This window comes from Gopherus flavomarginatus, chromosome 1, assembly GCF_025201925.1.
Source record: "Gopherus flavomarginatus isolate rGopFla2 chromosome 1, rGopFla2.mat.asm, whole genome shotgun sequence".
NCBI lineage: Eukaryota > Metazoa > Chordata > Testudines > Testudinidae > Gopherus > Gopherus flavomarginatus.
In genome coordinates, this window is record NC_066617.1 from 339,453,541 (window position 1) to 339,465,815 (window position 12,275).

The window sequence follows — 12,275 nt, forward strand, 5'->3', positions numbered from 1 at the left end:
GGTTACTATATGTAACAAACACAACAAAAGGAAAAGTAAAAAAAAAAATACAAACCACCAACCAGCCACCACCGTAGCTCAAAATTATTTACCTTGTATGGACTTTCTTAAAGATAGAACAAGAACATCATAAAGCTTCTGAATAAGATCATCAATCACAGTCTTCACAGGATTGCAATTTACAATTAAACAATCTATCTTGATGGTGCTTCAAGATTCAGTATGATACATTCCAAAATATAAAAGAAAAAGAGAAAAGATTAGAGGCAATATGCTCATTAAGATATATATTATATAATAAACTTTAAAAACTGTCATTTCAATACTTTATAAATTATCTTTAATATTTTCAGTTTTACAGTTTAATATTTTGCTCAGAAAATTGTTTATATAGAAGTACACAAATAAATGTGGCTTAATGTCTTTATATGTAATTATGTTCAAATACTATAATCACTGCATATACAGTTTTACTGGAAGCAATTACAAGCTAAGACCCTGACCCTGCATGTACTTAACTTTACACATGAATACTGTCACTAAAGTCAAAGGATCTACTACACATGAACAAAGTAAAGTACATATTTAAGTACTGGCAGGTTTGGAGCTTCAGATCTTGATCCCGCAACAGTATCTGCTAACCCAGACTTCTGCACTCTTGCAGTGCACTGACATCCATATGGATGGGAATTCACAAGTACAAGGGTCCACACTGGCATATCTCAATGTGGGATCAAGGCCTCAGGGCCGAATCCTAAAAACACTTAGGCATGAATTACTCATGAGCACAAGTGTTTGCAACATCAGGCCCTAAAGGTCTCAAGTACTTATTAACTGGAACAGTACTTAGTAAATTCAACTGTTAAGAGCTGCAAGCACTATGCCTAGTGTATGTGTTTGATCAGGCCTTAATCTATAAGGGCCTGACTCAATTCCCATGAAGTCAATGGGAGTCTTTCAACTGATTTCAATGGGAGTTGGACTGGACTCAAAGTCAAAAAGTTCTGTAATACTAATCTGAAGAAGGAGGAGTTAAAAAAATTAGAAAGGTACATAGATGTTAAAAAGCAGTGCTGAAATTCTGCTTAATTTTTCTCATATAAAATGTATATTTCTATTACGCTATTTACACTAGAATGATTGGCCAGTGAAAGCATCCGTTGTTCATACACAAAAATGTTTAGGTAAACTGTACCTTGGAAGGCGTTCCACTTCTTTCCCTTTCCCTTTTAATGCTTTAAAGTTTTTTTCCCAATCTTGTTCACTAGAAAGATGTTTCTCCACCAGAGTTTCCATATCTACTTGCCCAATTATAATCCATTCCTTTTCAATATTGTATTTGATTATGAAGAAAATAAGTAAGATGTTAAGATTATGAAGCATTAATTGACATTAATATTAATAAAAAGAGTAATATATTTTTATGTTCTTAATCTATCATTTTTTAAAATATTTTGCATCCTTTCAACTCAATCATTTTAACCATAACAACTGGAGGTTCTCTTCTTCACACAAAATTATTTTACATTCGTCTGTGCTCAGATCAGAAGGCATAGACTGGTATAACATGGCCACACTTTTTAGTGATACTGAAAAACAAATCTTGAACAAGGGGTACGGTCTCTTACAATATTAAGACTTCAACGGGAACTACAAATATACTTCAAGGTACGCATGTGCTTAAGGGTTTTGTTGACTAGGGATGGACTTACTCATATGCTTAAAATTAAGCCTATGTTAAGTGCTTTGCTAAATTAGGACCAGAACGTACAGAGACCAGGAGTGCTGGAACAATTTTTATAGTGGGAGTGCTTAGAGCCATTGAACAACATTGTAGACCCTGTATATAATGGAAACTACTTCAAGCCAGGGGGTGCTGCAGCACCCCTAGTTCCAGCACCTATGACGGAAACTAACAAAAATCAGTGCTCCACTTCATCTAAAATTATTCATCCCTAAAAATAATTGTAATTAGGTCTAAAACAAAAAGTCTGACTCAATTAAAATACCGTACAAACCTTAAATTGGTTTGAAACTTCTGCCAGTCTTCTGAACAAATCCTCTGCTTTACTGAAAGTAGTCAGAAATCCATTTGCATTTCTTTCAGTCATAATAGTGAAGATGGACTCCTCTTCTGTTTCACTCAGTCCTCTAAACTGATTTGGAATGGAGATGAATCTCTTCATTTCTCTGTAGTATCTAGCTCGTACTTCTTCAAAAGGGGGTTTGAATTGTAATCTTCCTTGTCTAGAAAGCGAAACAAACCATATAAAAATTAATATTTTAGACAATTTCCAGCTATAATATTTTAACAGTAGGAAAAAATATCTTACTTATAAGTTAAATCAATATTTATTTCTGGTAGATTCTCATTGAGTGCCTCCAAACCCATTTGATATTGATGCTCCAGAGCTTTATAGAGTTGATGATTCCAGTGTTGTCTCCATGCTTTCATATCACGAGGAAGAAAACCCTAAAATGTAATAACATTTATTTAATTTACATATCTTTCCTCAGTGCATAATGAGACTGTGGAACTAGTGCTACAATATGTCACTGAGCCCAGGAACTTAGTAAGATTCAAAGAGGGACTAGATGTTTATGTGGATAATAAGAAAAAGTGTTATAACACTTAGTGCAAACGAAGAGTTAGAGATAAAAATATCTCATGCTTCAGGGCTTAAGAAAAACTCTATTACATGTTAGGATGAGGTTTTTATGGAAGCAGATTGTCCCACATCTGTCTACTGTGGAGTGCCTGCACCTTCCTCTGAAGCATCTGGTACTGGCCACAGTTGGAGACAGGATACTGCACTAGATGAGCCAGGGATCTGATCTGGTATGAACATACCTATGTTCCTATGATTTAGAAGCCTATCTTCAGGTACCTGTTTTTGAAAATCCTGTGATTTGAAGAATTAGTATTTCTTAATAAATATATTTTAGATCTTGTCTCTCAAAGCAAGGACATTAGTCACTAAAGACAGTCTCTACAGGATGAAAGCACATTAGTAGGAGTGATTAAAGAGAATTTTACTGGAATCTGTTGGATTGCACTGTGAGGAAGTCTACAGCTACAACATGCAATGCAGTTCAATGTCAGTAAAAAGTTACTTTGTAAACCAATCACACTATTGCAGCAAATTTTCAAAGGACAAAAGGAATGATAAATTTCTTAACTGATCATTCTTTTTGTTAGCAGTTTCTCTCCTCATTCATCACAAATGGATTATTCCTCTCACCTGTGGAATTCAGACAGTCTAATGCTGTTTCTGGAGTTTCCAGGTCTGAGTCTTGCCCTTGAACTAAGGCCCCCAGAAGAGTTCTTCCAAAGCTCTAGAAACACTCCATTAACTAAGAAACCAATTTAAAATGGTATATGGTAACCTTAAGGAGGCAATTGTCTTTAAGTTCCTCTTTAGAGAAAAATGTTAACATGTTACAAATTGTATTCTGGTCATTTACCAGTCCACCAGGGTGAGGTGAATGAGGAGAGTTGTTAACCGGAAGAACATTATCATCAGATAAGAAATTTCTCATTCTGCTGCATAGCTACTCTCCTCATACACAATAAATGGGAAGTAGTGAACAGTAATTCACAGAAGTGGAAGGAGAGGACAAAGCAGAATTGTAATTATTATTACAGCATAATAATAAGCAGAAATGGAAGTACCCTCCACATGATACAAAAGCTTTGTAATTTAAGGAATTATTTGAAGCACCTTTCTACTAAAGGATGGTTCTGCGGAGGAATGGAACCCCACTTTGCAAATCTTCCTTGGATAAGGCTCAGACTATTTCTTCTCCCAATGCAATTAAGTACCTTGTACAGGGAACCCCAATTCTCTCCATGAATTGTTTCCCAAATGCACAGCACGTCAACTGATACAGGATTTTAACATCTTGCCTGCAGAGAGGCCTTAAGACCCTGCCATTTTGGATGGAATAAGATGAACAGGGGAAATTGGTGTGTATACTCTGTATACTTTAGAGCTCTAGCAATTCCTATTTATGCCACAACCTTTCCAAGAGAGTGCCAAGGTTTGGAACAAATGATGGGAAAACTATTTCCCAGGGACCGTGAAAAGAAAAATTTACCTTGTGCAGAAAGGTTTCTGGAGCGGTGACAACAGCAGTTTGGTTCTTGTACAGATAATTGAACTAATTTCAAAACCTGTCTTTTGGAGGTAATGGCAACTAAAAAGGCTGCCAACGGCTTCTCTAATCTATCAATCTGATTAATTCTGACACGTGATACTCAGCTGGGGAGTCTGATATGCCTGTCACACCATTATCCTGTTCTGATGTTTGGTTTTAGGACCCCCACCAAATATCCTGGAGGAACTCTAGTGCAGCTGAGGTCACCAGAACTTTCTGATTATTTAAATTATTTATTAGTATTATGGTAACATCTAGAGGCCAGAACCCCATTGTGCACAACCATTTAAGGGTATAATCCCATAACTGCTGATGTCAATAGAAAAACTCCCCTTGACTTAAATTGTATCTCAAAAGAGCATTCCTTGCTTTGGCTTATGTAATAGCAGTGTCACCAACTCTTATTGTTAAAATATAGTACTGTGTAATTAGTACTTCGCAGGTAAGGAAGGGGAAAAAAAACCTCATCATTATTTAAAACAGTGGTCACCAACCGGTCGATTGTGTTCCACTGGTCGATCCTGGAGGATCTCCCAGTCGATCGCGATATCTAGCTGCTCAGTGGGGCTGCCACTAAGACAGGCTCCCGGCCTCCCCCGCCCCACACCACTCCCAGAAGCAGCCAGCTCGGACCCGGGCGGGGAGGGAGGCAGGGGCCTCTCTCCGCACCTCCGCACACTGCTCCTATCTGTAAGCACCGCCACCACAGCTCCCATTGGCCGGGAATGGGAAGCACTGGTGAATGGGAGCTGCGGGGGCAGTGCTTGCAGAGAGGGGCAGCGCACGGATCCACGTACTGCCTGCCCCTTCTCAGCGGTCACAGGGGCGCATTGCTGTTTTCCAAGAGTGGTGTGGGGTCAAGGTGGGCAGGGAGCCTGCCCTAGTGGCAGTCACGCTGCCTCACTGACTGGGAGCCACTGGAGTAAGTGCTGCCCGGCGAGAGGCCATACCCCAACCCCTAGCCCTGAGCCCTCTCCCAGAGCCGGCATCCCAAACACCCTCCTGCACCCTGAACCCCTTCCTGCACCCTAGCCCTGAGCCCTTCCTGGAGCCAGCACCCCATATGCCCTCCTGCACCCCAATCTCCAACCCTGACCCCTCTCCTGGAGCCAGCACTCCAAACTGCCTCCTGCACCCTGAACCTCCTCCTGTACCCCAAGCGCCAACCGTGAGCCCCCTCCCAGAGCCAGCACCCCAAACCAGTTCTGTGCCCCCTCCTGGAGCCAGCACCCCATGCCCCCTTCTGCACCCCAACCTCCTGCCCCAGCCCTGATCCCACTCCCAGAGCCAGCATACTGTACCCTCTCCTGCACCCCAACCCTGCCCCACTCCAGAGCCCCCTCCTGCACCCAAACTCCCTCCCAGAGCTTGTACCCCTCACCTCCTCCTGCTCCCCAACCCCCTGTCCCAGGCTTAGCTCAGAGCCCCCTCCCACATTACAAGCCCCTCAGCCCCAGCCCAGAGCCCGCACCCCGTCCCAAACCCCTACTCTAGCCCAGTGAAAGTGAGTGAGGGTGGGGGAGAGCGAGTGACAGAAAGGGGGGGGATGGAGTGAGTGGAGCGGGGCTTCGGGAAAGGGGCGGGGCCTCAGGGAAGTGGCAGAGTAGATCCTGGGTTGCCCTTAAATTCAAAAAGGGATCTTGGGTGTAAAAAGGTTGGAGACCACTGATTTAAAAAGTAAATGCACGTCTAAATTTAAAGTCTACACATACATCCTGTGCTGCCTTGGGATCTTAGATTTTTGGAACAAAAGCCTTGTAGTTCACCTTTGCATTTTTGTTATTAATACTTCATTACTGAAAATTCCATTTAAAATTACTTCATAGCCTACAATACAATAATGAAACCATGCCTGTGACTCAAGGCTGGCAAAACCAGTTCTTAGTTCCTGTAGTCCATCCTTCCAACGCTGCTGCTGCCGCAGTAGATCAATGTTCATGAGAACTACAACCTTTTAAAAGAAAGAAATTTAAATGTGCTAAATATTGTACTATTAATTTGTCATCAATGAAAATGGAAGAAAACACAGTTCAGAAAATGTTATTTCAGTTTCATTATTAAAACATACCTTTTCAATGAAGTTAGTATGCCACTTTCTTAGTTTTCTGTTTTCAGTGGAAAGCCGTTCAGCAGCAGCTTGTAGTTTCTGAATATATGCTTCTAATTCTTTAGGGTTATCCCACGTTATCTGTGTCTTTCCCCCAGAGCCAGCTTTCGAATGCTGGGGGAAAGAAAATATTTCAAGGTTTAATGACAAATGTAGAGCTAAATAATCAGTTTGCAATCTAGTCCATAGTAAGGGACATCCTCAGAAGGAAATTGTGACTTGGAGTTAATCTATCTCACTCTCTCCCTGCTGCTTCAGGAAGGAGTATATTGTCGCAGCATATGCTCTGTAACACACTGGTGTAACTAAACTAGTGAGTGGGTTAAGGGGGGAGGAATCAAGGCTCTGCCCACTCCCCAGCAGCCTGACAGAGATGGAGGACATAGCCAATATGCACAGCTTGGAATGCCACAGAGATGCCACACATCCCCTCTGCTTCCTTGCATCTTTGCTCAGAGTGAACCATGAACTGATCCACAACTACTTACTTCTCCAAATTTACACTTTCTCCATGAAAGTAGTAACTGTCCAAAAGTACATTGTAAAAACTTCTATTTTCAGACAGACAATCTGACTTGCAGTTTACGCGGATGACATAGACTTTTTTGTAGTTTTCCTTGTTTTTTTGGAACACGTCTTGCTAAGGTTACATTTTAAAAATTATAGAAGAAGGCCCAAGCTTGCATGAGATTTTAAATACATTCCTGAATCAAGAGATGCAGCACACGATCTGCAACCCAGGGAAGAGGCGCCATAATGGCCTTAAGCCACTTTTGTGCCTTCCAATCTTGGGCCATTTGGGGGGCTGGAGAGACCTCCAGTGCAACCTATAGCTACTCCTGGAAGACTGTCTAAGTTACAGTAGCCTCCCCAGACTGCCTTTGTCAATAACTTTAGTCCCAGATTTGGACCTTAGCGTCCAAAATATGGGGGTTAGCATGAAAACCTCCAAGCTTAGTTACCAGCTTGGACCTGGTACTTGCTGCCACCACCCAAAAAATTAGAGTGTTTTGGGGCACTCTGGTCCCCCTGAAAAACCTTCCCTGGGGACCCCCAAGACCCAAATCCCTTGAGTCTCACAACAAAGGGAAATAATCCTTTTTCCCTTCCCCCCTCCAGGTGCTCCTGGAGAGATACACAGACACAAGCTCTGTGAATCCAAACAGAGTGACTCCCCCTCTCCGTTCCCAGTCCTGGAAACAAAAGCACTTTCCTCTTCACCCAGACGGAATGCAAAATCAGACTAGTAAATCTAACACACACACAGATCTCCCTCTGACTTCTTCCTCCCACCAATTCCCTGGTGAGTACAGACTCAATTTCCCTGAAGTTTCCCACAAAAGAAAACTCCAACAGGTCTCAAAAAGAAAGCTTTATATAAAAAAAATACATACAAATGGTCTCTCTGTATTAAGGTGACACATACAGGGTCAATTGCTTAAAAGAATATTGAATAAACAGCCTTATTCAAAAAGAATACAAATCAAAGCACTCCAGCCACTATAGACATGTAAATACCAAAGAAAAGAAATCATATAGCTCACTATTTGATCTCTTTGTCCTTACAACTTGGAAACAGAAGATTAGAAAGCAGAAACTACTTCTCCAAAGCTCAGAGAAAGCAGGCAGACAGACAAAAGACTCAGACACAAACTTCCCTCCACCCAGAGTTGAAAAAATCCGGTTTCCTGATTGGTCCTCTGGTCAGGTGCTTCAGGTGAAAGAGACATTAACCCTTAGCTATCTGTTTATGACACGCCCCACAAATTGCAGACAGTGGGGAAGCTCACTGGCGGCGATTTCCGTCTAGAACTTTAAAATAAACAGATTAATACAACACATGCACCTTTACATATACCACTAAGTATATAACTAACAGACTTTAACATTTTAAGAACACTTTTTAACTACTGAATTCTGGGAAACTCTCAAGGGAGAGTGCATCAGCTACTTTGTTAGAAGCTCCTGTGATGTGCTGAATTTCAAAATCAAAATCTTGGAGAGCTAAACTCCAACGAAGAAGTTTCTTGTTGTTCCCTTTGGCCGTATGAAGCCACTTTAGTACAGCATGGTTAGTTTGTAGTTGGAACCGCCGTCCCCAAACATATGGGCGTAGCTTTTCCAGGGCGTACACAATGGCATAGCATTCCTTTTCACTGACTGACCAGTGACTTTCCCTCTCAGACAGTTTCTTGCTGAGAAACACGACAGGATGGAAGTTGTGATCTGTTGCTTCCTGCATGAGCACTGCTCCTATACCACGCTCAGGGCTTGTCTACATCAGAAAGTTGCAGCGCTGGTGAGGGAGTTACAGCGCTGCAACTTAGGAGGTGTACACATCTGCAGGGCACCACCAGCGCTGCAACTCCCTGTTTGCAGCGCTGGCCGTACTCCCGTTTTGTCTCGGGTGTAGAGGATCCAGCGCTGGTGATCCAGCGCTGGTAATCAAGTATAGACACTTACCAGCGCTTTTCTTGACCTCCGTGGAATAAGCAGGTATCCCAGCATACCTGAGGAAGCCTCTGGTAATCAAGCTGGTCTCCTTCCCCGGCTTGCTCTCGCGTTCCCCGAACCCCGAGCAAGCAGGTCTCCGTCCCTGCGGTTTGCAGGGTGGTTCCGGGAACGCGAGAGCAAACCGGGGAAGGAGACCAGCTTCGCCGCGGTTTGCTCTCGCGTTCCGCGAACCACCCTGCAAACCGCAGGGAAGGAGACCTGCTTGCTCGGCGGTTCGGGGAACGCGAGAGCAAACCAGGGAAGGAGACCAGCTTCGCCGCGGTTTGCTCTCGCGTTCCCCGAACAAGCAGGTCTCCTTCCCTGCGGTTTGCACGGTGGTTCGCGGAACGCGAGAGCAAACCGCGGCGAAGCTGGTCTCCTTTCCCGGTTTGCTCTCGCGTTCCCCGAACCCGAGCAAGCAGGTCTCCTTCCCTGCGGTTTGCAGGGTGGTTCGCGGAACGCGAGAGCAAACCGCGGCGAAGCTGGTCTCCTTTCCCGGTTTGCTCTCGCGTTCCCCGAAACCCCTTGAAGCCGCCCAACAGCGCTGCAGTGTGGCCACATCTAACACCACTTGCAGCGCTGGTTGCTGTAAGTGTGGCCACTCTGCAGCGCTGGCCCTATACAGCTGTACTAATACAGCTGTAACAACCAGCGCTGCAAAATTTTAGATGTAGACATGGCCTCAGATGCATCCGTGGTTACTAGGAATGGTTTGTCAAAATCCGGGGCCCTGAGTACAGGGTCAGACATGAGCGTTGCCTTAAGTTGGGTAAAGGCCTTTTGACACTCATTGGAGAATTTGTTGATGAATTTTCGTATCATGGCCCCCAAAGTTCCATTGAACCTTTCCACCCGGCCATTTGTTTGATGGTGGTACGGGGTGGCAACCAAGTGATTCACCCCATGCGTTTCCCACAGTTTTTCCATGGTCCCTGCCAGGAAATTAGACCCTGAATCTGTAAGGATGTCGGAGGGCCAACCTACCCTGGCAAAGATGTCTGTTAGGGCCAGGCACACAGTGTTAGCCCTGGTGTTGCCTAGAGCTACTGCTTCCGGCCATCGAGTAGCAAAGTCCACTAAAGTCAGTACGTACTGCTTTCCTCTGGGTGTCTTTTTTGGGAAAGGACCAAGAATATCCACAGCTACTCGCTGAAATGGGACCTCAATTATGGGGAGTGGCTGGAGAGGGGCCTTGACCTGGTCTTGAGGCTTTCCCACTCTTTGGCACACCTCACAAGACCGGACATACTTGGCAACGTCCTTGCCCATCCCCTCCCAGTGGAAGGACTTCCCAAACCGGTCCTTGGTTCTGTTCACCCCAGCATGGCCACTGGGATGATCATGGGCTAAGCTTAAGAGCTTCCCCCGGTACTTAGTGGGAACCACCAACTGTTTTTGCGGCTGTCATTCTTCCCGGTGTCCACCAGAAAGAATTTCCTTGTATAAAAGTCCTTGGTCTATAACAAACCGGGATCGATTAGAAGAGCTGAGAGGCGGTGGGGGTGCTCCGTGCCGCCGCCCATGCTTTCTGAAGGCTGTCATCTGCTTCCTGCTCAGTCTGGAACTGTTCCCTTGAGGCTGGGGTCACCAGTTCTTTCTCAGACTGTGGACTTGGGCTTGGTCCCTCTGGAAGCGATGTAGGTGATGGGGTTGTTTCCGTTGCTGGTGAACCGCTCTCCGCTGGTGCACCTGAGGGTATTTCAGGCTCTGGCTGAGCCTTTTGGGTATGGCTGTCTGTTGTTTCTGCCAGTTCTGGCTCGCTGGCGCCCTCTGGCGTTGAGTTTGTAGATGGGGTTGCAATTGCTGGTTCTGGTTGCTGTTCCAGTTCCGGGCCTGGGACTGGAGGTGCTGTGGCTGTTTCAGTGGTAGACATGGAATCCGGGTCCACTACCTCTGTCTGGGTCTCTGGTAACACAGACGGGGCGTCTGTGGACGGCTCAGGAACAGGAATGGGTCTGGAAGCTTGCCTAGTTTGGCTACGTGTAACCATTCCCACTCTCTTGGCCCGCTTCACCTGGTTGGCCAAGTCTTCCCCCAGTAGCATGGGGATAGGATAATTGTCATAGACTGCAAAAGTCCACATTCCTGACCAGCCTTTGTACTGGACAGGCAGTTCAGCTGTAGGCAAGTCTACAGCTTGTGACATGAAGGGGTAAATTGTAACTTTGGCCTTTGGGTTGATGAATTTGGGGTCAACGAAGGATTGGTGGATAGCTGACACTTGTGCCCCCGTGTCTCTCCACGCAGTAACCTTCTTTCCGCCCACTCTCAAATTTTCCCTTCGCTCCAAGGGTATTTGAGAGGTATCCGGGCCTGGGGATCTTTGGTGTGATGGTGGTGTAATGAATTGCACTCGCATGGTGTTCTTTGGACAGTTGGCCTTGATATGTCCCAGTTCATTACACTTAAAGCATCTTCCATCTGATGGGTCACTGGGCCGAGGTGAGTTACTGGAGACTGGTGAGGTGGAAGAATAGGGCGTCTGTGGCTTTACTTGGGTTGTATGTGGGGTCTTTGGCTGTCCTCGGTTGTAGGGTTTATGGTCGGTGTGCCCCCTGGGGTATTCGTTCCCCTTGACCGTAGCTTTCTTGCTTTCTGCCACTTCCATCCATCTGGCTCCAATCTCCCCCGCCTCAGCGAGATTTTTGGGTTTTCCATCTTGTATGTACCGTGTGATGTCTTCAGGAACACCATCCAAGAACTGCTCCATTTGTATGAGGAGGTGCAGTTCTTCCAAGGTTTTAACATTGTGTCCTGATATCCAGGCCTCATAATTTTTCCCAACGTAGTAGGCGTGTTTGGGAAATGACACATCTGGTTTTCACTTTTGGGTTCTGAAGCGCCGACGGGCATGATCCGGGGTGATCCCCATTCTGTATCTGGCCTTGGTTTGAAAAAGTTTATAGTCATTCATTTGCTGCTTAGGCATTTCAGCTGCCACCTCTGCTAAAGGTCCACTGAGCTGTGGCCTCAATTCTACCATGTACTGGTCTTCAGGGATGCTGTACCCAAGACAGGCTCTTTCAAAATTTTCCAAGAAGGCCTCGGTGTCATCACCTGCCTTGTAGGTGGGAAATTTTCTGTGGTGTGGAACCATAATTGGCGAAGGGTTGTTAGGATTGGCTGGCACATGCAGCCCAGCTTGCGCTAAGTCCAGTTCATGTTTTCTCTGTTTTTCCTTTTCTTCATTTTCTTTTTGTTGTTTTTCCATTTCTCGGCAGTGGGCCGCCTCTTTTTCTTCTTGTTTCCTTTTGTGGGCCACCTCTTCTTCTGCTTGTTTCCTTCGGTGGGCCACCTCTTCTTCTTCTAGTTTTCTTTGGTGTGCTGCCTCTTTGGCTGCCTGTTCTCTTTGGTAGGCTACCAGTTTGATGCTTTCTTCCTTTTCTTTCAGCTCCACCTATTTTTGTCTTTTTTCCAGTTGTCGCCTGTGTTCAGCTTCTTTGATTTGTTTTTCGGCCTCCATTTTTGTCTTGGTAGACATGGTTTCTGTTTTCCTGTGTTGGGATGCCCTCCGGTG

General features: G+C 45.0%; 1 protein-coding gene across 3 annotated transcripts in view; it reads right to left on the bottom strand.

The window, feature by feature from the left end:
• Positions 1–12,275, bottom strand: part of DYNC2H1 (dynein cytoplasmic 2 heavy chain 1) — a 421,699-nt gene that overhangs the window by 378,939 nt on the left and 30,485 nt on the right. For all 3 annotated transcript variants that reach the window (XR_007770188.1, XM_050927645.1, XM_050927637.1), the window contains exons 14-19: positions 6,227–6,379; positions 6,011–6,109; positions 2,334–2,473; positions 2,019–2,247; positions 1,196–1,323; positions 93–208 (exon numbers count right to left, since the gene is read on the bottom strand). Coding sequence is in view for 2 of the 3 variants with exons in the window: in XM_050927645.1 (XP_050783602.1) it covers positions 93–208; positions 1,196–1,323; positions 2,019–2,247; positions 2,334–2,473; positions 6,011–6,109; positions 6,227–6,379 (865 nt within the window). In the remaining variant the exon portion in view is untranslated. The remainder of the gene's footprint in view (positions 1–92; positions 209–1,195; positions 1,324–2,018; positions 2,248–2,333; positions 2,474–6,010; positions 6,110–6,226; positions 6,380–12,275) is intronic.